This window comes from Anser brachyrhynchus (assembly GCF_964034855.1).
Source record: "Anser brachyrhynchus genome assembly, chromosome: 1".
Classification (NCBI taxonomy): Eukaryota; Metazoa; Chordata; class Aves; order Anseriformes; family Anatidae; genus Anser; species Anser brachyrhynchus.
In genome coordinates, this window is record NC_137694.1 from 111,252,200 (window position 1) to 111,279,429 (window position 27,230).

The 27,230-nt window shown below is 45.2% G+C and overlaps 1 protein-coding gene across 3 annotated transcripts in view; it reads right to left on the reverse strand.

Moving 5' to 3' along the window:
• CYYR1 (cysteine and tyrosine rich 1) overlaps window positions 1-27,230 on the reverse strand; it is a 60,410-nt gene that overhangs the window by 32,811 nt on the left and 369 nt on the right. The window contains exons 1-2 of one of the 3 annotated variants that reach the window (XM_080573233.1): window positions 25,323-25,501; window positions 23,438-23,540 (exon numbers count right to left, since the gene is read on the reverse strand). In XM_080573233.1, coding sequence (XP_080429359.1) covers window positions 23,438-23,540; window positions 25,323-25,410 — 191 coding nt within the window. In that variant the 5' untranslated portion in view covers window positions 25,411-25,501. Of the gene's footprint in view, window positions 1-23,437; window positions 23,544-25,322; window positions 25,502-27,230 lie in introns of those variants that run through there. The other 2 variants (XM_080573232.1, XM_080573234.1) reach the window with 2 other exon arrangements.

Sequence of the window (27,230 nt, forward strand, 5' to 3'; positions counted from 1 at the left end):
GGTTGTGCATGGCAGTATAATTCTACTCCTTGCTCATTTAAAATATTTAGACAACTCACTTCATCTCATGGTGCCTTACTGCAAACACAGGGGGGGGGAAATGATTTTCTGTTACCTCCAAAAGGAGCTGTAAAGCAGTATCTGGTTCCTAGCTGCTTTGGGATTGCGAGCTGTATAAAATGTGGAGGTAATTCTGATTTAATTTCACTCCTAAATTCTGTCAAAGTGCATCTAGTAAATAGGGAATATGCTTTATTATGACTAACAGTACCACAGGGTTTCAACCAAGGCTATTAACTTACTGAGCCTGGAAAAAAAATAAAGAATACACACATGCCCACAGAATTGGGAACACTCGATTCCTGCAAGGCATTTACAGGCCAAACTGATGACAGATTGCCCAAGGCTACCCAGGACACCAGCACCAGAGCCAAGAATTTACCTACGACTTTTACTAGTCAATAATCCAGCAATTCAACCCTCATTTTGTCCTTGATACTTCCACAAAATGAACCAAAAGGAGATCCCAGTATTAGCTGATATAATTCTGATGAATCACAAAAACTACAGTATTGCTGGAACATGTGTTTCTCTCCCACGCATCAGAAACGGGGATGATGCCGATAATCCCATACAAACCACTGGCTTGGTAAGACAATTAATTACTGACCTTATAAAGGTTTAACAGGATAAAAAATCCTGCTAACAGAAAAACGCAGTGTACAATTAAGTTTTATCTTTTGATGAAGAAACCTCATTTGTGCTAAAATACTGCATGATTTATGTTTTCCATTTCAACAGATCGTTTAAGATTTAACAGATTGCTGAATAAATTGTTTAAATATGCAAATCATCTGGGCATTTTGTAATATTTCTCCAAGGACTTTTTCCCAGTAGTTCTGACCAGATCATGCAAATTGCTAGTGATTCAGAAAAGGAAGCATATTATATTTTAATTGTCAGGGTGTTTATTTCGGCTCAAGTTCTTTTACATTTTCCCTCATAGATAACTGGAAACATATGACCTCCAGGAATACCCATATTCTGTGGGGTTTATGACAAAATAGAGCATTAGGAGAGATGGAGCACAGGAAATTAAGTGTTTTACATAGATAAAATGCGCTGACTTAGGGTATATAAATAGTACTGAGTTACACTACATAGCGTGCCCTGTACACTTTATTTCCATGATAAATAACGAGCTGCACCGGGCATTCATGCATTCATTACACAGCAACCCCAGAATTTCATTTCACCTCTCCCCATGTCCTGCCTAGAGGCTGGCAGACTCAATTTCCCAGAGGTCCAGGGGCTGCTCTGAGAAGGGAGCACCGTCCGTCGGGCACCCTCACCACCTCACTGCTTGCCCGCCTGTGGTTTCCACCACCACACGCTGGTGCAGCCAAACCCCATTTCCATGAAGCACTCCCAACTTGATGCTCAGGGAATCTACCTTTCCTCCCCAAAGCCACGAAGAGGAAAGGAGGTTTTCTCCTTCTTTCCCATAGCTGTCTCCTGTGACTGCTTCTTTAATTACTCTAGTTAACTAGCAGCTCAAAATCTCAACCTCTGGGCCAGAAAAGTAAAATTGAAGATGAAAAAAGACAGCTTTTTCCTTAATGACTCACGCACTGATTTCATTTATCCGCTACCTGGTGAAAAGGCCAATGCATTTGTAATTGCATTACAGAATAACATTAGACGCAACTTTTTTTTCCCCCTTATTTTCTTAAAGCTCCACTTCTATACCGGCCTAAAGAACGAGTAACACAGATGCACTTAGTCCTGGTTAGCCAAATTGTTTTCCTAATACACTTCTGCTGAGAAGCAAACTGCCTTCTACTGAGGCAGATTTGGGTACGCTGGCTTCAGCATAAGCTCACTTCCCCAGTGATCCACTTCAATCAGAATCTGAAAAGAGAGATGCCAGCCCTGCAGCATGGTGTGAGCTCTGCTACCTCATGCATTATTTCAGCATGAAATATTTATAAATGGGAGAGAAGGGGCAGGCTCCTTCTTCAAAAAGTATAATGAAAATTTTTTTAATGTATGAGAGTAACTTGTAACAATCTGTAACTTATGATATCCTGGGCTTAACAGCCAATTCCCAACTTCTTATCCATACAAAAGAAGCTGAGATTTCATCTTGCAAATGACTTCTCTTTAAAAACTCATCTTGGAATAAGCAGGTATTTTTATGTTTTAGGGCTAATTTTGCTTTTCTTTACACTAGCTCTCAACACTACACTTGCATATCTTATTGTAGAGAAAACACTATTTGTATCGTAATTATCTTTCCCCTAGCAGCAGTTTGTATTCTGTAATTAAAGTGGTGGTCACAGTCTAGAGTGACACGCTGTCACCAAGCTGGTCCTTGGAAGCTCACAGGGAAGTGACAGAGGCAGATCTGACAACGTAAGGGTCAAACCAGTATCCCCGTAATACAAAGCAGACAGGGAAAAAGCCTCTGACAGGAAGATCCCCTTGCTCTACCAGATTACACCTGTAAAATTTAACTCCTGTTTTAGCTGGAAATTGGAAGCTGGGACTTAAAAAAGGCAGAAGGTAAATGGGTCCCCTGGGGCACTGGAGTCCTCAGCAAGGGCAGCAGCTTCATAGCTTGGACGACCTGGGGCTGAAGAGCACAAATCTCTGCAAATTAACCTTCTGTTTGACGTGCAACTCACTAATGAATTCTGCAGAAACAGTTACACAATTGACCTGTTCTCTGTAGTGTAGATGAAGCATTACTCTTTTTTACCTGCAGATTTAGTAATATTTACCAGTAGACAACTAATTGACTCTCAGGAGAACAAACCCAATTTTGCTTCCTTTGAAACATCAGGAGATAATGCTGGATATGTAGCACCTTGCAAGCAGGAAAATGGTGGCTGTTACTGCCTAGCATTTCTGAAGGCATCTGATTAGAGAATAGCTAGCTACTTTTATTTTCATGAAACATATGATTTCTTTCTTTCTTTTTTTTTCTTTTTTTTTAAAATATATTTCCTATTTGCCAAAGCAGAGGTCAGCTGACCTGCCTTCCATTCAGCCCTAAAACACGTCCCATCTCTGTCACCAGCTAGTGTGTATGCCTTAATTTATATTTCCTTCAAGCCTGCACTATAAATAGACGTCTGTGGAGGTACTGTGTGTGCAGTGATACTTATAAATGCCAGAACCATTGTGAATCCAGCCCAGGAGCCAAGAGACATGCACGAAGCTGAGCTGAGTGACCGAGCATGCCACACAGCCTCTCTGCCAGCTAAGGGCACAGCTTTCCAAGGGCATGGACAATTCCTAAGCGTCCCGGATAAAACAGATTACAAAAAGAGCTTAAGTCCAGTGAGAATGCTGAAAATTACTTACATGGACTGCCTGTGGAATTATAAATTCCTGGGTTGGTAACTCTCTGTTTAAACATCAGGATAAATGCACCACAGACCGTTCATATGTATCACTCTACCAAAGAGATAATGGGAAACCACTACAGTGAGTTGCCAAAAAGATTATGCTTTATTAAAGGTAGCTGATCTGGCTACAATCCGGTATCTCAGTAGAAGGAATTTTTCAGGAAATCAAGCACTTGCTCAAGTTGATAACTTTTTCCCCACCTGGGCCCCCGCTTTGGTTACTCATTCCTTTGGAGCATTGTCTGTTTGACTGACAGACACTGCAGCGAAGGGCATTTTGTGGGGAATAAAAGCCTGTACTTAACGTATTTCTATCTTATTGGACGTATCCTTCCCAACAACAACACAAAAGGCTCCATTTCACTCAGTGCAGTACAGTCTGTGCTAAACCTACGCCATCTGGTGCAGAGGCACACAGTAAGTACCTATTTAAATTTAGAGAGCAGCTACAGTATGACCTACAGATCACAGCAGTAGATATTCATGCCTGAGCAACATTATGTGCTTCCATTATCACCCTGCCTTTTAAAGGGAGCCCTAAAGCTGACGGCACATTAGCTATTTTTGCAAGCGTTGTCTTTGTTACACGCTGCCTTCTTCGTGGCACTATAACTAATTTGCTGGAAACTTCTAGACATGGACTATACATTGCAATATTCACCGTCCTGCTTCCTGACATTAAGCTAATAGATTCAAAATGTATCTGCTTTACATCAAAGCACTTCTCTTGGAGCCAAACTCCGCAGCCCTGTTTTCAGCGTATGACTTTGCTTCAGGTTCTAAATGGAGATTACACTGATTTTTAAATGTGCTGCTTAAGGGAGGCTTGAGACATCCAAGAGAGCTGTAATAAAATATACCTCCACGTGATCAGTTCAGAAGCCACTGCTGTAAGACCAGCAGCAAAATTGCTTGATGGCTTCAGTCTGTTCCTGCACTGAAAGAGATCCAGCTCCCAATAACCATAACCAGCTATTAAGCCACCACAACCAGTGCCAACCATGATGCTGACTGGCCAGCTCAGCAGTAAGACTGAGAAGGAAATGCCACTGCTGTGCGGGTGGAGGAGGAGATGGTAGCATTACTGCCACAAAGGTCCTCTGACCTCCTCTATCACAGCCCATGAAATACAGCGTGAAACTTTCTGGTGAATTCCCGGGGGCCTGGACTGGGACACAGGTTACAAAATAAGCAGTTTTCAAGAGAAGGTCACTACAAACAAAAAGAAAAAAAGAAATAGCCTACATGGTTTACAGCAAATCCATACACTCTCAGCATAACCACTTGTACTTACAAAATAAACACTACTGTAAACAACACTTTGGCCCTTGTAAGACGATTCAGGAAATGCTACAACACTCCTTAGTATAAAGCTACTCCAGCTCCCACTAACCACAGATTCTTTCAGAAGCTTGTACTGGTGTTGGAAAGGTAACATTTATATCCAGACATCACCATGTATTTAGCAGTGAATGCTTCTTCCTTATGTCCCGTTCCCTGTGAGAGCCACCCCAATGGGCCATCAGGAAACATCCCCTCCTGTATGCCACCACATGCTGCTCGTGCAGGTAGCATGCCAGCCATCTGGCAGGACAAGGAGCTGATTCAAAAAACAGCTCCAGCCACTCTCTCTTATCCCCAGAACAGACCAGGCTTCCAGAAGGAGAGGGATTAGCAGATGATGTTCCTCCGCCACCCCTTTCGGTTCCCACACTCTGCAGGTTGTTCCACAACACAGAGGAAACATCCCTGGGAACTGCTCCTTTTTCTTGGAGGATGACAACTTCTGCCACCCCTTTCCTGCCTCTCCTCGAATGCGAAGCACCCCTGAAGGGGGCAGGTATGTGCCACCATCACCCCTCCCTTCTCATACCTGCCTGCTGAGCCCTGCCAGCACCTTTGCATCATGGAGCAAACTCCACCAGATGGGCACTGGACAACCTGCTACAGCCCATTCCCCCGCACTCAGTTGGATGGTACGACCTCCTGCTTCACAAAGAGAAGGAAGAATGCCGTAAGACACTACACTGATACTGCACTGCTGCAACAAACGGGCTCCAACCATCACTCCTGCCTATTTACTCTGGAGATTAAAATGGCACGCGCGAACCGTGCATCAACCATCGCTGTGCGCACAGACCAGAAGCATTTATTATCAGTCCGGTTCTATAGCCTCAACAACACTCCTACTGACTTCAGGATAAATCAAATTGGCATTTTCAGGACCACTGCAAATCTGTTTTCAGACTGTAGAAATTAAGCCTGAGACAGAGATTCATTTTTTAAAGAGTCTTGAAAATATCTTGCTAAAAATGCAACAAAAAAATCCTGTTTCATAGCTTAAATATAACACTTGCTATGAAAAATATGCTAAGTAGCTTAAGAGAATGAATATATTGTTACTGAAATCTATTTCAACAGGATAGAGCTTATTTTCACTCTCTTCTTGACCTTTATTTGAGAAGATGCCCTGAAACTCCAGATATTTTGTATTGTATCTGATGGCACTAATTCAAAGGAGTTTTCAACCTATATTCAACTATCAGAGATAACAGAGCAATGCCCTCTCCCCCGCCCCCCAATTTAATTTGCCATCTTGGACAGCTTTCAGAAATAGAAATGCAGTCACATCTGATTAAGAGCTTATTTATTATATTTCATGGTTTAACAGAAATAATGTAACAATGTTAGTGGAAAGTCTGAAGGGATCAAGAATCAGAGTAATTGAGCAAGCAGAGAATACAAGGACTTTTTGAGATACTTGTGTGTGTTTTCTTTCTTTTTTTTTTTTTTTTTTTTTTTTTTTTAAGAGGAACAGGAAAGAGCCATGCTGCTAAGACTAGAAAGTCAGGAAGCGCACCAAAGTCAGCGTACACAAAGACATTCAGTTTTCCAGCACTAGGGAGTTTGGTCATGGAAAGCGAGTGCTCCAAAAGCCGGGGGGGGGGGGACTCCTTACCTACAGGAGACCACCTGCAGAAAACCTGAGGTTTTTGAGACTTCCCAGTGCCTTTTCTCTGGAAGTAAACCTCTTGCTGGATGCATGAAAACAGGATCAGGGATCCCACAGCACTTCTGAACATAGGGGCTCTAAAGCAGTTTGTTATGTTTTTAATCAGGTTGCATAGATCACCTCTCTTTGTACTGTCACTGAATTCCTGAAACACCACCATAAAAATGGCATTGAATTAGAACGCTGAAATTTTTATTGCCCTTTCTTAACGTGCTAACATCATAAGAGAAGGGACTCTCATTTGTGTTCAGAAAATTTATGTTTCAGAAAACAAGAAATCACTTGTTTCCTGCACTGTCTTGCTAGGTGTTGTCTGCCCTGGCCAGGACATACTACTTCTGCAGGGATAGGGCACGAGCTATTCTCTGGCCCCTGCATTTCCATTTTTGAGCTATCTACCTAATATCTCATTTGGCATCAGCTGTGACAAATTTTGGTTGTAATCAGTAACAGCTGGAATGAGGACAGCACTTCAAATAAGCTGGATGCCAGTGTCAAGACCTGGTGAAGAATTTTGGCCATCACTAGCCTGAGCCACTTACTGCTCCGAAATCTCCCATATCAAGATCAGAGAGGGGCTCTTTTGCGCTACTGCGAGTAATATGCATTAAGGGGCCAAGTTTAAATTTGTATAGAGAGGTACATGCCCTTATACGTTGAAAATACCTCTGTGAAAGCCATTCAAATGTTATAATCCTGCTGCTCTGTGAAAACCACGTAATTGGCTGCACCTCAAAAATACACTGAAAAGGAACAAATTAAGGTTACAGAACTTTAAAAAGTGCATTCATTTAAGATGTAGCTTTGTCACACATAAACACGCACACACACTTTTGACCAGGGATTTTGCATTTACATCCTAGGTTCTGACTGGCATCGGAAAATTTTCAGTGCTAGTGCTAATCCCCAATGAACTTTGCTGCAAACAACCCTTATTACACAGTAATTCTTTGCTGCTTCCACTTTCTGACATGTCAGCCAGTTCTTAATCCTTTTAACTTCTTAATGAAGGAGCAGTTACACAACGGCGTCATCCCGTGGAAGGTCACCGATCTGTCCCTGGAGAGCGCTTCCCTGGCACGCGGCAGGGAGGGAAGGGCTCGGATCCTGCTCATAGGGATGGACAGCTCTTGGCCAAACACCTTCCGGGAGGATGGGGCTTTCAGGCTGGGAGAAGCAGCTGCAGGCACTGGGGGCAGAGGAGTGACACTGCTGTAGTGCAGGATTTCCTCTGAAGAGATCTGCTGGCGGGGGCAGTGACAGCTCCCCCCTGGGGCCGAGGCCTGATCTGCCTCAGGACAGCCGAGTGCATCCCTGCAGCACGAGAAGCACAGCATCGTCTCCGCTGGGGAACAGCTGCACCTTCTAGCCCAAACTGTTTTCATTTTGGCTTCTGGGCCTGTGTGGAGCTGCTAGAGCAGAAGAGCAAAAGCCTGGTGAGGGAAGCTCTTCCAAGCAACGTGCTCGCTGCCGAGGTTTTTGTGTCACTGCAGTTGTCACGAGAGCTTTCCAAGCCCACTGGGAGGCCAGGCAGGTGGACAGAGATAAAAGTAAAATAAGGTGGCTATTTTGTGGGGAAGAAGCAGTTAAAATCCTCAGAATAAAACAGGACTGAAAACACTTGGCTACTGAGCAGGGGCTAGTTTGAAGTTCAGCCTCAAGCAACTTCTTAAGTAGGTTAGACCACAAAATCCAAAGTGTAAGATTTGAATTCACAGGGCGAGTGCGGGCCTCCAATCTCTGTTTTATGGCTCAGGCCCCTGGACAGATGGGCTTGTGTTGCTGTTGTGAAGCCGGTACGAGGATTTTGCTGACACTACCAGGAAAAAAAAAAAAGTGCTTCTCAAGCCTGAGTGTGGGCAGTGGAACACCAAGAATCCTTATGGCCACGGAGAGACGGCCCGAGTGATGCTGCTGGCCAGTCTGGGAGGACAATCTGGTCACCCCTCTCACACTGGACTTTATTTTCAGCCAGTGCATGTCAGTGCAAATCAAGTGACTTGATGGTTTTGATCAGTTAATTGGTGGTCTGCATCTCCTGACATGAGTTGAAAAAACAATGAGAGTGACAAAAATATGGCAGCAGCCATAGCGTTGCTACTGCTGGTTATGAAGGAGCTGTTAGTTCTGGCAGTTATTAAAACCACTCCGTGCAAGTGACAGCTAACAGCAATAAATCATCTAGCTTGTTTCACAAATCCACACATCACGTTTTTTTGTGTGTGAGCGCAGCAAATATGCGGCCTAGAAAAACAATGACATCTCATTACAAAGTCCTATCGGCACCTGAAACGTAGATTAAATTACCGACACATAACGAAGCCGAAGTGAAAACCCTCGCTGGAGGCACAGCTCCTTCAGGTTTAAACTACGGCTGTTAACTCTTAATTTGCTTTCCAGTTACCGGTCTCACAGAGAAGTAATTGCTTTCAGATTGGCTAGAAGAGGTACTGCGCCTTCTCTCAGCGCCAAGGCTGTGTCCTCACGGAGTGGCTTTGGGAGGCTACTAGGAAGATGCAAGAAGGCACCTGTGCTGTGAGTGCATGCCCTTGCCACCCACAAAGCCTCTGTGTCCTCCCTACCGAGGTCCCAGCCTCCCTGGGGACCATTTTGGTCACCCCTACCTCAGCCAAGAGGCTGAGCACCAGGCTGGGCCCACAGGCCCCACACGGTGCTCATCGTGGAGCACGGCACCAGAGGCAGGACCGTGCCCCCCCAGAGTCCAGAAAGCTGCACCGTGGTGACTTTCTGGATGAGCCACCAAGTGTCCCCACAGAGGAGTAACCTCCCAACACTTTAGGCACCAAGAACCTCCAAGTAACACAACTTTCTTGTAGAAGAGACGAGTCAATGTTTAATGAGAGCCTAACCTAGTCACTGCAAGTTCCTGGGGTAATTTGGGATTTCAAGTAGCTCTGCAAATGACAGCTCCTCTCTGGAAGGAAAATAAAGCAGAAGTATACAGCAACTTAATTGATGCTGTCTCAAAATAACCTCACTTTAACCTAAGACAGATTTCAAATTACATGGAGATAAGCTGCAGACGTTACTTTCCTGAACTCGTTTAAATACCTGACAATCCAGTGAACACTCAGCACTCCTTGGCTCGCAATAGCAGCAGCCTCCCACCGCCCCCTGCCTGCATAGGGTCCTTCAGGACCAAGTCCCAGCCCTTTGGAGGGGACCTCGGGCTCTTCAGATGCCCCCTGGGCATCCTTCTGGGTAATTATTCATGGATGTGTAGAACAAAACCTCCCTTGTAGAGGAAAAAAACAACAAGCTCTCCTTTAAAGAAGGATGCACTGCTCAAAAAACAAAGCAAAGCTGCTTTATGACTTGCTAAATAGGAGTGACACAAGCCAGGGCTGCCACAGGAGCGGAGCAGAGGCCAGTTCACCCTCAGAGGTAATTCTGTCTGCTAGATAAACAGTACCAGCCCCGTATGCAGACGCCAACCTGGAGGCTGGCTTGTAAATAGCTACTGTCAGCTTCTGACTTCAGAGAAAGAGTATCTAGCAGTTTGCCCAGAGCTTCAGATGGTATGAACAGTCCAGATCCCAAATTCCTCCTTCTGTGGCTAATGCAAAGGGACCTTCCTAGGTCATCAGATCCATTCGCTGCTGCGCCAGGCAGCCAGACCGTACCGGCCATTTTGTGAGCAGGCCGCATGTCCTCACACACCTGCCTGGAAAGGAAGGGTGACGGGAGGCTGTGGGGAGAGAGCCGGAAAAATCCCTTTTCTTGATATGGAATTTTAATGCAAAATGGCAAATGTTAGAAGGTAGCAACAATGTAAACGTACCAAATACAAATGTTAAATACCATAGCTTCCCACTTAATTTCAGCACATTATCTTATTATCTTGATGTAGTGTAGTACTTGAAACACACACCAGACATGCTGCTATGTTTACAGCACCCGTCATAGTGCAATTTTGAAAGCGTTACTGTCAAGCTGACATTTTATTACATTTCTGGAAATATGCTAATTCAATCATCGAGCTTCATTCAACAGTATGAAGGCTCAGGAACAAAGATGCATTGCGCTTTACTTAAAACAATTTTAAATGGAGAATGAGGGCCATAACTTTTCATCCATCCCCCACCCCTTGAAGCTCTATCCTTTTGCTCTCCACCGGAATTTAATATCGCATTATCTCTGCAAGGAGCCACATGAGGAAAGCGATGCGAGGTAAGCAGCCTGGCGATTCTGTCAGCCATTTTCATAATTTCACTTTATGCAAATAGGCCATCTATTGCCAAGCCAAACACAGGGTTACCACAGTGGGCTGAGCAAACATTATTAGCTTTCAGCCATGTCAATATATTTGCTATCCTTGGACACAGCCTCACTGAGGCCTTTGGGGACAAGGACTACGCGGCATAGCAAGCGGCCGGCACGCTACAGTGCGGGAGAAGCTGTGACCCGGAGCAGAGCTGTGGGCAAACAGAAAGGCAGACAAAAATAACAGCTGCCATAGAAAAACGCAACATTTGCACATCGGATGCTCTGACAGAATAGGTTACTAATTCCTCCGATTAGATCAACACCAAGGCATCTCATTCACAACTGCGAGAGCTTTTGTGCTGGACATGGCAATAAAAGGCTCCTCACACTAGAGAGTGTCTAGTGTAACTATCCCAGGTCTTCATCTCAACGTCCTCATCCATGATATATTCAGTGTCCGCATCTAGATGTCAAACTTTGGCTCCAAATAATCAAAATTCTGCCCAGAGCCCAAATAATTTACCTTTGTCTGTGATCACTGACACCATTAGATCATTCAGAACTGACCAGCCCATCACCAGCCCACCACCACGTGGATGGCAGGCAAGCAATACCCAGACGCTGTTTCTTTGCCTGACAGGATAAGACTGTGTTTTGGAGCCTTTGGATGATAATATGCTACACAAGGGGAAAGCAAAGATGATTACAAAAAAGCTGCAGTTTTTTATACAAAAAACCGCACTAACAAAATTATTGTTACTCTTCCAGGAAAATCTCAGATATTCCGTGAGATATATTTCACCAATGTCTGGTATAAAATACGAGTAACACTGCTTTAGTCCCAACAATAAAAAGTAAGTGATAAATTTATGCTGGCTGCTTATTTTCTCTCCTGTTGTTTTATATTTCTGAAGCAGCAGATGAGGAGAGGCCTTAAAGCTCAGGGACTTGCTGAAGGATTTTATCCAAAAAACAGAATTAAGTTGCTATCATGTATCATATAAACACTATAATATTATAAGCACTACTTTTAAGCGAGTAATTAATTTGGGGTCTTTCCAATGCTTGTCTTCTGTCCCTGAATTCTCCTCAGTATGTTATCAAACTATTTCTGTTTCTCATTTGCTCCACGCCAAGGGGTCTGTTACAGAGGTGTCATGATATGGGAACATGAGCTCTGCAGCATTTCTTCCTTCTCCCCACTCACAATCATAACCGAAGTCACAGAGCCTTGAACTTTGTGTGCCAAGTACTGATGATGGGCACCACCAATTCGGTGCTTCAGCAACACACATACCAAAACAGGAGTGTAATGCCAGCAGCTTCTCTAGATGGTTTTAATGTTGCTGGAAAAGAGGAAAGCTGGAACAGGTTGCATAGGGAAGTAGTTGAGCCACCACACCAGTAGGTCTTCAAAAAACGTGTAGATGTAGAGCTTAGGGACATGGTTTTTTGGTGGATTTAGCAGTGCTAGGTTAACAGTTGGACCAGATATCTTAGAGGTCTTTTCCAGCCAAAATGATTCTATAATAATTGTGTATATATATATAAACACGTATAATGTAAAAAACAGACAGCAGTTGCAATCCCCTGTCCTCTCTTGCTAACCTTCCTGTTCTCCCCAGTTGGTGTTAACCACAGGCTTGCAATCTGCTCCTGGGGGTCTTTGTCTTCTGGAGTGCAAGATACCTCAGTTTTGCCTCAGTCTTTAGCGGCAATACCGGTTGTTCTCTGGATACCCAGTGCCTTGAGCTGGTGGAAGGGGATGGGGAGCAGGACGTGGCCTTCGCTATCCATGAGGAAATGGTTGGCGACCTGCTACGGAGCTTGGATGTGCGCAAGTCGATGGGGCCAGATGGGATGCACCCGAGGGTACTGAAAGAACTGGCGGAGGAGCTGGCCGAGCCGCTTACCATCATTTATCGGCAGTCCTGGCTATCGGGGGAGGTCCCAGTTGACTGGCAGCTAGCCAATGTGACGCCCATCTATAAGAAGGGCCGCAGGGCAGACCCGGGGAACTATAGGCCTGTCAGTTTGACCTCAGTGCCAGGAAAGCTCATGGAGCAGATTATCTTGAGGGTCATCACGGGGCACTTGTAAGGGCAAGCAGGCGATCAGGCCCAGTCAGCATGGGTTTATGAAAGGCAGGTCCTGCTTGACGAACCTGATCTCCTTCTATGACCAAGTGATGCGCTTGGTGGATGAGGGAAAGGCTGTGGATGTGGTTTACCTTGACCTCAGTAAGGCTTTTGACACCGTTCCCCACAACATTCTCCTCAAGAAACTGGCTGCTCGGGGCTTGGACTGGCGTACGCTTCGCTGGGTTAGAAACTGGCTGGATAGCCGGGCCCAGAGAGTTGTGGTGAATGGAGTCAAATCTGGTTGGAGGCCGGTCACTAGTGGTGTCCCCCAGGGCTCGGTACTGGGGCCGGTCCTCTTTAATATCTTTATCGATGATCTGGATGAGGGCGTCCAGTGCACCCTCAGTAAGTTTGCAGATGACACCAAGCTAAGTGCGTGTGTCGATCTGCTCGAGGGCAGGAAGGCTCTGCAGGAGGATCTGGATAGGCTGGAGCGATGGGCTGAGGTCAACTGTATGAAGTTCAACAAGGCCAAGTGCCGGGTCCTGCACCTGGGGCGCAACAACCCCAAGCAGAGCTACAGGCTGGGAGATGAGTGGCTGGAAAGCTGCCTGGCCGAGAGGGACCTGGGAGTATTGGTTGATAGTCGGCTGAATATGAGCCAGCAGTGTGCCCAGGTGGCCAAGAAGGCCAACAGCATCCTGGCTTGTATAAGAAGCAGTGTGGCCAGCAGGTCTAGGGAAGTGATTGTGCCCCTGTACTCGGCTCTGGTGAGGCCGCACCTCGAGTACTGTGTTCAGTTTTGGGCCCCTCGCTACAGGAAGGACATGGACGTGCTCGAGCAAGTCCAGAGAAGGGCGACCAAGCTGGTGAGGGGTCTGGAGAACAAGTCTTACGAGGAGTGGCTGAAGGAGCTGGGCTTGTTCAGCCTGGAGAAGAGGAGGCTCAGGGGAGACCTTATCGCTCTCTACAGTTACCTTAAAGGAGGCTGTAAAGAGGTGGGGGTTGGTCTGTTCTCCTACGTGCCTGGTGACAGGACGAGGGGGAATGGGCGAAAGTTGCGACAGGGGAGGTTTAGGTTGGATGTTAGGAAGTACTTCTTTACCGAAAGGGTTATTAAGCATTGGAACGGGCTGCCCAGGGAGGTGGTGGAGTCACCATCCCTGGAGGTCTTTAAAAGATGTTTAGATGTAGAGCTTAGCGATACGGTTTAGTGGAGTACTTAGTGTTAGGTCGGAGGTTGGACTCGATGATCTTGAGGTCTCTTCCAACCTAGAAATCTGTGATACTGTGATACTGTGATACCCACCGGTGAAGCTGGTACCTCCCCTTCCATGGCAGGACCCACCACTCTCCAAAGCTAACTGTATTCCTGCTGCCCCAAACGACTGTATCTATTCTGTTCCTTTTACTGGGGAGGAGCAGGGAGCACCGGAGGTGAAGAGAGGGAAGGAAAGGGCACTACTTAACTCCAGGTCCTCTCTCACCCCACTGCTGGAACAAAAAACTCAAATGCACAGGCAGCACAGAATCAAGCAGTACTAGGGAGTCACAGTCAAAACTGCAGTTAATGGGATAGCATCAGCACATACATTTGGGACTGCATTTTATATGCTATTCCTAGTTTACTAACACTAAGCGGCCCTATGGGCTGCTTAGCAGCTGGAAATATCTGCAGGTCAGCAGTACCCAGACTATGCCTTCATTAGATCACCTTGACTATGGTCTGTAAGAAGGACTGGAATACAGAGAGTTTATACAGTCCCTTTATGTTTCAAAAGCAGTGTAGGAAGTCCACAAGGTATCCAAAAATAAGGTTCTCTGCATCTTGGCTCATGAACAGATGTTTCAACAATAGCGGTAGATCCTTAGTTCCTCTAGTGCTTGTCACAAACTGTACCATGGTCCTCAATAAAGAAAGAGAAGCTGGAACATTCAGCATTAAACCAAGCCTCCCTTGAGAGCAAAAGGAATAACTTCATTTAATGATAGCAGTAAAAACCTCTTATCTGTGTGGATGAGCCAACAGAGGGAGATAGGATGATGGAACATGCCTGCCCAGTGTGCGGTATTACTACCTTGCCATCCCATACTAAACATTCACATATAGAGTAAGACCCAGGACAAATCTTGTATTTTACAAAAATAAATCAGAAAAAAAAAAAGATTTTTTTACAGAAAAAAAAAAGGATTTTATGATAGCACAAGTTATTCCAGAAGTAAATGTCACCACTTTTTTTTATTATTTTTTAATAGAGAAAAATTATTAAGAAACCTTTACTGAATTTCTAAAGATCATATTAACTGTGGAATTTCCATCTACGTGGTGGTTATAAATCTCAAAGGAACTTGTGGCTGCCCTGTGAATTAATAGTTCATTTCCTTTAATTTTTAATAACTCACTTATATACTCCAAACTTTCTTTCTGTCCCTTAAAGAGGCACATGTAAGATTAGAGAGTTTGTCTTTCTAGGACAATATTGTTCAAATATTGAACCAGTGCTACAGCTGTTATTTGGACTGGCTGCAATTACAGTGTGCACAGCATCAAATGGCCCTCTTGCACAGCTTTTGACCCAGAAGTATCTTCATTAATAACCCTAGCCTGAGTCAGTCTGATATTACTTACTCCAGAGGAACCAGTACAAAATTCATCAGACCAATCCCCTGAGAATCCTGCGAGTTCAGTGAAATCTCAGAATTAGCCAATAAAACAGAAATTCTCCAGCCAAGGGTAGGGAAGGCATGTATTTATCTGAGAAATGCAGGGAGCTAGTGCAGGGAGGTGGGGTTTGTCCTGTGTATCTCCTGACATCCCTCCACTTGAAGTGGGAGCAAGGGAGCACGAAGTGGCAGAGAGCATGGAAGGTACCATGGTGATGGAAAAAAAAGAAAGAAAAATGTCTTTTTTGTAACAGCTGGATTCAACAACGTACTTGAGCTTACAACTTGTCCCATTACAGCCAGTGTATGAAATCCCCACTGAAGTAATTAGCTTATTGATTTCAACAGGGTGAATGATACACTGCATCTACTCGCTGCCTTGAAGTTACACGTGCGTTTAACTAGTTGCTGAACTGGTGCCTAGCAGTCTATCTGAATTATCTTGAAAGCTCTGGATGTACAGATGGCTTAACAAAGTTACAGCTTCGTATCAAATTCAGGGCTGTACCTTTCCCCCACTGGAAAAAGGAAAAAAAGGGGAGGGGTACAAAATAACAGACAGAAGGTAAAGTTCTTATTTTTTTTATATATATATATTATATATATATATTTATGTATATATTTTATATATAAAATTCTTATAAGAAAGGACAGGGTGCTTGTGATCAACAGAATCCCCAGGCCCAGTCTTTACGCCAGTTTTAATAAGTGTTAAGAAAGAATTCATCTTTTACATGAACGAACCTTATGGGAAAATCCTACAAGCTTCCAAAACAGACAATTGCAAGTGATAAATACCAAATTATCTCACCTTTTCACTGAATAAATCTTTTAAAAGCAAACAGCGCAGTAAAGGCAAGTTAATTGCACTGAATTCCTTAAGAATGTTTATGTGTCCCCCCCCCCCCCCCCTCCAGTGAGTTTTCTGTAAGCCACAGGCAACATTTCAGTGATTTATACCTTAATGCATCCATTTGCGGGCCAAATTCTAGCAATCTTCCAAATGATGAAAAACAGATGATCCACAGAGATGTCAAGAACTCAGGGCTTCACACAACCATGCTAGCCTTTTTTCTCATGAACAGCAGATCTTTCATGTTTACAAAGGCCTCCAGTTTTCATTAAAAAGGTATTCTGGTTCTTACAGCTATTTACTAAATAATAAATAAATAAATAAATAAATGACAACAACTAAACTTCTGAAAACAAACAGCCAAAAGAATCCAGTCCCAGACCCACTGGCCTTAAACATTTCAAAACAGTTAGTCAGATGCCCTGTGCAAAAAAAAAAAAAAAGGGAAAAAAAAAGAAAAGAAAAAGAGGTGGGAAACTCGAAGTGGGAGCTATCTTTTGAGAGTTTCTGTTTGGCAAGTAAAAGATTTTTATTTTTTTTTTCCATTTTGAGCTGCAACACAGGGTCAGAAATAAAAACACAAAGGGCTAAAGAAGAGACGCCCTACGTTTTAATTCTGGTGCTGACAAGGGTTTCCTCTGCATCCGTCGTCGAGAGCAGATACTGCTCTGGTCGTAAATCTGATCACACATTCTCCACTGAAGGATATGAGCTGGAACAATAGGCATGGAACAAAAAACAACTGGAAGTTCAATTGCTTAGCAAAGGTCACATTTCAAATATCAGCTCCCTCTCCGGCAGATCTTACAATGAAAACGTGGTCCTAGGTCTTTCTCTAAGCTGTAGTTAATCAACCCCCTGCACAGAGCAAGCTGGATGCTTCTCTTGAGGAGGCTTTCCCAAGCTGAAGCATGAATAGCACGCTTCCCCAGGTACTGCAGATGTTGAAGACAGGGATTAAAGGGCTGAACTGCTATCCTCCTCTTACACAGAATGAAAGGGAAATAGTTTTAGTCCAATCACGGGAGCCTTGCCTTTACTGATGACGTGTTTACAGCCAGCCCCCAGCGCTCAACACAAGTGTCCTCAGGCTCTGCCCGCGTCACCTCGCGGTTCAAACTGCACTCCGTATGCTCATTCAGGGAGGCCCTCCCGACCAGAAGCCACAAGTCAAGCCAAATGGAAAAAATAGTTACTGAAACAGGCCTTTGTCTCTCCTTCCGGCGTTGCATCAGAAGTCACAGAGCCAGAGGCATGCCACGGTAATTGTCAGGTGAACTGCAATTTTACATATTGTCCAAAAGTGCTCCGATCGTGGAAAATTCTGAACATTGCAGTGACAAAGAGGAACCCAGTTTTATTTTAAGCAGAGTACCAAACAGCTGAAGTGCAGACACAGAACCATCCCCAACCCATATGTTGCTTCACATATTTACTGTGGGATGCCTGAAAATATCTAATTTTAATTATTTGGAATATACAGTGAATGCTAAGCTTCCTGATTTTTTTTTTATATTTTATTTTATTATTCACTATGAAGCCCAGAGGCCACATCTCTATATGCCTAATTCTTAAAATGTTAATTCTGCCCTTCAGTGCACTCCTCTTCCATACCCACTCTCCATCTCAAACTACCATATTAAGTGAATCAGCTTAAGGGACATTCTTTCTTCCACAAACAAAACTGGTATTCTCTGAGGTCATCTGCACTTCTCGTAGTACTACTGGATATGAAGTACTTCATGTCAAATGCCACACTGACATACACTACGCACGCCTTTTTCTTCAGTTTTACAGGCTGAGGCCTGCATGTGACTTTTATGCTAAATATATTCTCTGCCTCTTTTCCTCCCATTCTCCCTGTCTGCCTTCCTTCCTTCCTGGCCACATTGTGCAGCTCCTGGACTTAAAACAAAACAAAAAAAAAAACATGCAAAAACCTTATGCTTTCCAACATACATTTAAGTTCACGTAAATAGCACCTGTTTCAGCAGTCACTGAATAGGCTGCTGCTTCCTCATTATCTCTGGTAAGACTTGTTCCACCTACTCTCTTACAAATTGCCATCCACTACCTGTAATGAGATCACAGTTCCCTAAAGTTTTTATTTACTTTTCCCCCCAGTTATTTTCAAAGTCCTTAGAACCACTTTTTTTAAAAAAAAGATCCCTTAGAGTAAGTCATTGTGAAGACATTTACCAGGAAACTTCATATACTTTGTGACTTAGTGCAGCACCACTGCATCTTAACTTCCTTCTTCCATTTTAGCCAATATTCCAGTTTGTTCCCTTTCAAGACTTACCCAGGAAACTACGGCCTAATCACTAAGGCTGAATATTTTCGCAATGAGTTTTCCTAAATACTGTGGGCCAAATCTGGGTGTAAGTCCCTTCATTTCCACCAAATATCCAACTGGCCCAGCAACATTCATCTGAAATAAGAGCTGGTTTATTTGTCCTCTCTGCCTCATCGTTCACCTGGAGGCTGGGACTATCCCACACCAACTGATGGCTGCTGGCAAGGGTGAAAGGGCAAAGCAGCATGCTGACAGGACATGCTCTGGATGCAACTGCTGACATCTCCTTCCAGGGACCTGCGGCTCCAAAGCCACATGTGAGCCACCATAAACACAAGGCACAAGGTGGTGAGAAAATTAAGCATGAAATTAGCCCACAGAAAACCCAGCAGCCACCAGGCCAAGCAAGTGGACCAGACAACTTGGGGCCTTAGAAGAAAATATATAGAGCACTGGCTGAAACACTCATAGATGCAAATTTGGAGCCTCTGAGGAGCACGGGGGTTTGAGGCTGGAGCTGAAGGCAGTAACCAGATGTCTCCAACTCCTCTGAGTGACAGAAGGCAAAACGCTGCTCGCTGGTTGGTTATGAAAATACTTTTGCTAGGGGCAAACCTGGAGCATCTGTCACAGAGAAAACACAACTGCAGTCCTCTCAGTCCCTAGCCAGGCAGCAAGTTGCAGAAGTAGACACAACACAGGGAAACTGATAAAAGGTCAGTCACCATTGATTCAACAGGCATAGAAACTTGCTTCTGAGGAGGAGAGGAATTTGAGTTTCTTGCCTCAAAGGGCTGGGATGGTGCCGAAGGCTGGAAAGGGTGCCTCCACACTGCCTTTTGGTAAGGAGTGAAAAGCTGATCACGAAGATCAGTCTGACCACTCAAGCATCCCTGCATCTTTTCATTCATTGCATAGAGACAGCTCCATCACCTTGCACAAGTCCAAACATAAATCTACAATTTGTCCAAGAAAAAAACATTTTTAGAAGGGCCAACTATTGAGCACTAGATGGCTAGTGGATAAACAGGAGGAAATGCACATGCATCAGAGGAAATAATGACAGGCTGTAACTACTGAAAACTAGTGGGAAGGGAAATATAGCTGGAACATTAATGCTGTAACAATTTGCTCTGAAAAGGTATCATGAAAAGCAGGGAGAGAAGGAGGAAGAAGGATGTGTTACTTTACATTAGAGATGCTCATGGGATTACAAGTGACTCAGTCACAGACCTTGAATACTTACAGATTATACCTGTGGTCCAGCTAAGGAGGGTGTTATGGGAACACCTCTTAAAATCCCCGAAGTCCTAATACTAGAGTGAGCTGATAACTCTGCATCTGTTTTTCATATGCAGAAAGAAAAACAGGCTAATCACAGATGCACACAGCCTGGAGGATGTTTGCTGAAAACCTCATCTGACTAAAGAAAAAAAATTCCCCGGTGTCCTAAAAAGATGACGACTTCTTAAAATAGAAAACTCTAGAACCCTACACGGAATATCTCAAAGTTGAATCTCATTTTAATGAGTGAAGAGACTTAATTAATCACCGAAAAGCTAAAAGCTGCCTAAGTATCAACGATCATGATCTAGTCACAGTGACTCTGTTTTAAAATTAGGATGTGCATTATTGCCTGGAGTTTATATTCTGTTTGCACAATCGTTGGCATATGGGTCTAGAAAGAGAACAGTGAGAGACATAAAGCAAAACACTGAGCTGTTTAAAAGGAACCTACCACACGCTGAAAGGCTTTTCCTAAACTGCAAGGGAGAGTTATGCTTGTGAAAAAAACATCCCGCAGAAGATAAAGAACAGAAACCTCAGAAAGACATGCCAGTGTATGAAGAATGGAGAGAGGAGAAAAATGAGTGGTAAACAAATGAAGAAGCATAGGGAACCTCTAAAGAAGCAGAGGAGCCAATAAAACACTAAGGACTACTAACAGTGGTTGAGGCAGTAAAAAGGCACTTCTAAAAGCAGCCAAGCAGATCAAGTCCGCTTGGTGTTTGGTGCAGGCAGTAAGATCAAGAATGATGATACAAGAAAACAAGGATACTGTAAGGACATCGTTATGTGGAACTATCAGGGCACATATGTTTTTGGATTAAAAACGGTTCTTTGAAAGATTTCAACACACAGCTGTTCACAGAAAGACATAAGCAGAAAGGTCACTAGTGGTGATTTCCAGATTCCACAGAATCTCACAGTGTAATTTCACAGGTTTGTCCTTTGGGGGTGAGGCAACATGAAACTTTTGTGGGATATGCTGTCACATAAAACAAAGCCCGGTATAGTGCCAAATAATGAAAAGCGATGGTTATTGTTACGGAGCATAGCTGAAGTTGCAATCTGAAGTCACTCTTCTGTAATTAAACTAAAGCTGCTACCCCTAGCAAAGAACAACCTGTAAGCTTAAAGTAGCAGACATGTTTTGAGGACAGTGACTTAAGGACTTAGACCTGGAACAAACTGCTACGTTCACTTATGTCTTCAGTGATGATCATTATAGACAAGTGCTTCAAAATATGTACCCAAACCTAGATACTCAGATATAGAAAAAAAATAATCTTAGTAAGGCTTCTGTCAAAACCTTGTGCTCAGCTCTGATAGACACATTTTCAGAAGGAAGCGAAAATACTAGAGGGTGCTCAAAGGAAGGCCAAAGAATTGACCCCTGGGCAAGGCAACGCAAAACAAAGCAAATCTTACATATTATGAGGCTGACAGAGTTCACCCAACTTACCGATAAGGTTGAAGGCTGTCATGACGACTATTTAGGACCACATTTCAAACTCACAGATAAGTTAAGAGCTGACATCAGGAATTTCAGCCTTCATTTCCCAGCAAAATTTTCCAGCAACATTAGTAAATGAACTACAGAAAAGTTTACCAGGGCAGACGGTGAACTCATTAATGGCTGAAGTTTTCAGAACGATATTATACGTGTTTGTAGAAGGCACACCCCACACAGATTTCAGGGAAAAAACTGTGGCTCAGTCATTCAAAATGTCAGGTCAGAGGAGTATAATGGCTCTTCATTGGTCTTTGAGTTTATGAATTGGAGTACTTAACCATAAAAAAAAAATCAGAAGAATCAAATGTCTCCTTCAAGTCATGCTGCGACAAACAGCATTTGTAAGAGCCACTCCGGTGTTCAAAATCATCCAGATACACCCAAACCTTTCCAACATGCCAGTGTCACTCCCACTTCAGCTCTAATTCAATAGCTGTTTACCTTGGTTAAATAAGCATACAAAAGACAAAGTGTGAACCTGGTATTAAGGCCGTGGTTTGAACATTTCAGCAACAGCTCTAAAGAATCCCCTGGCCGATCCTTTCCACAGCACTGCTCTGACACCAGGCTACACCAATGCCAATGATGTTCATGTGGAAGTGGGAGACGAAATCCACTTGCTTTGCTGCTCTATGGGAAGCCTCTGTACAATGCAATATCCTATGCTACTGAGTCCATCATTCCTAACTGCACACGAGCTGGAATCAGTTATTCAAAAGCAGTACCTCCTTCCATGCATTTAAATAGGAAAGCAATCTTGGAACGAGAAAAGAAAAAAAATATCAAAGCAGACATTCCCTAAGTGAGAGGAAAACAAAATCACTTGTCATTCTCCAACAGTAATCAGTCTTGAATGCATGCCTTCTTATTCCCAGAGGAATGAAGTATTCTGGCGCTCTATCACCATTTCATTTACCTTAAACCAAGAACTGTTCTGATCTGGTATAAATGCTGTGGATCAATTCTGTATTAAAATGCCGTCACTACGCCTACTCCTTCAAAGTGCTGTATAGTACGCTGAAGGGAACACTAACACATTCCCCAGGTACCTTAGCTAAAACAAAACCTGCAACAGAAGAATCTTTTTAGAAAAGGCAACTACCACCTTCACACTCACTCCTCCTTAAGCACTGGGCAGTTCATATGACACGCCTCATCTTCCTTCCCTGGTTTTAGCCAAGAATACAAACCAAAACCACATCACAGACTGCACGCTAAAGATTAAGGAAAGTACTTGATGGGGTTGACAAAACACCATTTAAGATGCCCTACCTTTAGAACATTTTATGTTTTGTTTAGGTTTATCCACACGCACAAATGTAATTCTTATGAGTTGTCACTTAAATGAAGCCCAGAGCCTGGAGTCAAGTCTGCTAGTGTGCAGGCTCCTCTTCTTCCTCATCGATACAGAGCTAACACTTGAACTGGAGACCGTGTTTTTTATCAACAGTTCACCACTGTACTTTTCTCTAGATAGTAAATATTCATACCCATTCTATTTCACCTGCTGTGGTTTTTTTTAAGCACTGTGAGAGGTGCTACTTGTACCACAGTATTAAAGGGTCAGATTACCCTCACCTAGAATCCATTCAATAAATTCCACCAAAAGCCAAAACGCCATTTAATGAAAACAAACAAGTCAGTACAAAGAAAAGAAAAAAGTACCCAAAGCAAAAAGGGATCTCAAATCCAAGTCATTTGAATAGTGGCCTGACTCAGGTATTGTAACAATGCATTTCAACAAAAAAATACAAGCTTTCTGTTCACAGTCCTCTTCACTTGAAGAGCCTGAAATAAAGTTCTCAGCATCTCTACAGCTTGCTTCGAAAGGCTCTACCAATGTACACAAGCTAAGGATGTAACCCTCAATTTTAGCAAGCTTTTTAGGTATAACCATGCTTCAAAAAGGTATGCAATGTGAGACTTTACAGAAATAACAATATTTGTTACTAGCAAGGAAAAAAAAGAACTAAAACCCCAAGAACCCAAACCCTGCCACTGTTTCTTGCCAAAACATAGTTTCCAGCAACCTGAGTTTACATCAAGTCCATGAACACAGCACATCAGCTTTTCTGAAGAGCAAATATACTTACGAAAGGACATTCCCAATGTAGGCATAATATGAACAGCAGTAGGGAGTAGTCCCATCACAGCAGTAAGCCTTGCAGTCATTATCACACTGAGCCAGACAATCTTCTGCTGAATAAAAATAACATTCATGCGGTCAAACAGCAGCAACAACAAAAATCTGTACAGCACAGCTTTAAAGAAAACGCAATCTACCAGTTTTATACAATCACAGGACTTCACTTGAGGCTTGACCTGACCCTGTAATCCAAATGGCAGCCAATTCCCACTCATTCAAAATTTCAGTAAGAAGTTCTGATTTAGGTGCTTTGTGTACAGGTACTTTGTAGCTGGCTGTATCAGTTCCTTCTCATATTTAATCACTTAAAATAAAAAAGAGCATCTCAAAATGTCAAGTCACCGCGGATGATCTTTTTTATGCTTCAACAAAGAGTCCAGATTAAAACCTTGAGGCCAGGCTGCCTCCTGTGCCGTGCTGTCAGGCGGAGGGAGAGGAGAATGAAGCTGTCTGCAAGCTGGCTGCCCCCCGGAACCCCTGCCTGGTGCAGCCCACCAGGGTTTGGAGCTCAGAGCTGCCCTGGCCAGCTGGCAGCGCTGCCCTCGCTCTGTGCCACCTCCAGATCCGGCTCTGGCTGCAGCTGGGCCCCGGCCAGCACTGCACAGCACGGCCCTGCCTGGCACTGCCCTGCCTGCTGCCCCAAGGGCTCTTCTGCCTAGCAGGCGCCAGGAATGGCTTCAGCAGCGATGCTCCTCAGGACTGGTGAGCAACTCCAACAGCAAAATAACAATAAGGGAGCTCTTTACAAGTGAGAAGTGTGGAAGAACACGTTCTTTTATTGTACTGAGGAGCTCTTTTGAAGGTATCGATCCCTTGTTTGCAGCACAGCTATTGTTCCTCTGTGTTTTGGAAGCCCCAGGCCAGGTCCCCCCAGGTAAATGTTACAGTACAGCCTCTGTGTGCTGTCACTGTCCTGCAAAAGCACCCACATGGGTCCCATATTTCTTGTGTCTCATCCTGGGCTCTCCCTGCTGACTGCCAGGAGCTCACCTGTAGCCCTTACGACCACAAACGGAGCCTCGGCCCCACACAGCCTCACCTTTTTGGTCACACGCTCGCTGCCACAGCAGAGACCTAGACACGAAGACAGCTAACCATGCTTCTGCATTCTTGACCAGCTGTGGCTCCTCTTCCCCAGGCAGCAGACCTCTCTGGGGGGTTCTCTCTCTCCCTGCAGGTTTTACTCCCACTCCTACCTCTCACCTGCACTGGCCCCGCTTGCTGGGACCCAGGCAAACCCACCTCATCTCAGCTGCTTCCTCCTCCACCATCCCTGCCCCATCCCCGGCTGCAAGCCCCCACCTTGCTCTGAGGCTCCCCTGCGTGTGAACGTGTGGCCAGCTGCTCATGCTGCTGGTCCATCCTAAAGCTCATCACCTTAATTTTGTTGGTTACGTTTCAACAGGTCAGCTCCCTGAACCTGCTCAGGCTTGGTCCCGTAAGAACAAGCACCAAGGTAAGGGTAGGCGAGGGCTCGTGCGGCTGCACACCTGCACCCTAAATGTGTGCGATTACCCCTTTTTGGAGGAAGGCATGTGCACGACAGCATGGCACAGCCGACCCCCTGCCTGAAGGCCAGCCCGCCGAGCGGGGTCAGGCTCCTGCCCCGCAGCGCCTCCCCCAGCACCAGCAGCCCCCGGCCGGGCTCCAGCCGTCCCGGGGCTGGCGCTGCCCCCTCGCGGCGCTGCTTTTTGGGGCGCAGCCCCCTCCGCACACCCCCAACCCCCTGCGACACAAAGAAAAACCTCCGGGAAATTCTGCTTTTAGCCCGAGCCCGCCCCGCAGCGCCCAGCCCCGCCGCTCCGCACACGGCCGCCCGCTGTCCCGCTGACCTGCGAGGAGGAGGAGGAGGAGGAGGAGAAGGAGGAGGGAGGGCAGCAGCGCCCCCCGAGCCCGCCCGCGCCGCCCCGCTGCCTCCATGCCGGCAGCGGGTGCGGAGCCGCCACCGCCCGCCCCGTCGTGGAGGCGGAGGCGGGCCGGGGCCGGGGCCGGGGCCGAGGCCGGGGGCGGGCGGCGCCGTCGGGGCCGGGCCGGGCCCGCTGCCCCCCGCCGAGCCGGGGCCTCCCTCGGGCAGGGCCGGCGGCGCCGTGTGTGGCGGCGGCGGAGCCGCCCCGTCGCGGCCCGGCCCCTGGCCCTTCCCCGCCTTTGTCCGCCCCGGGCCCTGCGGCCGTCGGGGGTGTGAGGAGGGAAGGGGGGAGCTCCTTCGGCGGAGCCCCTCGGCCCCCTGCGCTGAGGGAGGGCTTCTCGCACCGTCCCCCTGCACACGCCGACGGGTGTCCCAGGGGCAGGCGCATTCCCCTTTCCCAAAGATTTCGCAGAGTTTCGCCTCCTGCCTTGGGGCCGGATCGAGCTGGGAGCAGCATCTTTAATGTGCATTCCCCCAACGGGGTTTGGACGGCCGTGCTTGTTTTCCTTCTTCCTTCAGCAAGCACAGTTTCCGAGTTGTTATGTTTCTTCCTTTCTCTCCTCTGGGGTTAAAACCATGCCCTGTTTGTAACCACGAGAGTGGCATCAAAGCATGGCACCTCCTGGTGAACATGGGGTACCATCTACACAAGCGACAACAAAATGGGACCTCTCCAACAGCAAAATGGGACCTCTCCAAGCGTGGCGAGGTTCCCTGTTGCCCCATGGGAACACGGCCCTCGCTGAGCTGGCACAGAGAGGGTACAGCACGGCCAGCAGCCTGCAAAACCCCCTGAGCCAACCTGTCTGTGTTGTCCACTGTTAAAGTTGTTCCGTGACCCGGCTGGAACCATACTCTCTAAAGTATTTTTCAAGGGAGATTTTTGATAACTGTTCAAATGCTGCGGCAATTAGCCCTGTGCCAGAGTTCCCATCGACAGGGCCCAGAGGCCAGAATGTTTTCCCTATGTTCTCACAAAACAATAGGGCCAGCTCTGACCTTGTGTAAAGAGTTACAAGTCAAGGAATGCACTTCGAAGCACTGAAGTATGCACGCAAAAATGAGAAAAATCCACAGGTGTTTCTGCTCATAAAGGGCTTCCTGCTGTTGGCAGCTTAGAAGGGAGGGCTGACACAAAAACATACAATGACATTTTTTTAAAGGATTTTGCTATTCTACTGCGGCAACAAAAAGCAAACCCCAAAGCACCAAGTCAAATCACTTGAATGCCAGTTGTTTTGTTTATCAGCACAGAGCTATTTCTTTAAAATATATGCCAGAATCTAATCATCAACAAAGAGAAACAACTTTTTATGTTTTTAACTACTCTGCAGTGTGTATGCCTTAGTTATGTAACAGCCTAAATTAAATGAATAAAAGGAAATTTCAGTTATTTCTTGGTTCCTTCCCTTGTAACCCCCTCCCCTTCACAGATCTCACAGCAAGTCGCATTTCACTGTTACCCAAAAATGCTGGGTAAAATTGCCCAATGCTTATAGACCAGCATAGCATGCTTGATTTCAGTACTGATTTGCACATAATAAGCTTATGGACTTTCTGCAGTTGCCGCTTTTTTATGTCAGCATTTGAGCCTCTCTAACGCTCCCCAGCCCAAATTACGAGAAGGCTGAGAAGAGGAAGCACGATGCCAAGGCGGTATCTTCTGTTTCAGCTTGGATAAGGCAAGGGGAAAAAACCGTTTCATGTGCTCAAAAGCCATTTCATGTGCTCAGAAGGAGATTTTAAAGGAAGGCAGATTCACAGCAAAGAACAGCAAAAGATGAGAACTAAGGCCCTAGCCATGACGATACTTCTTACAAAACTCAGCAACACG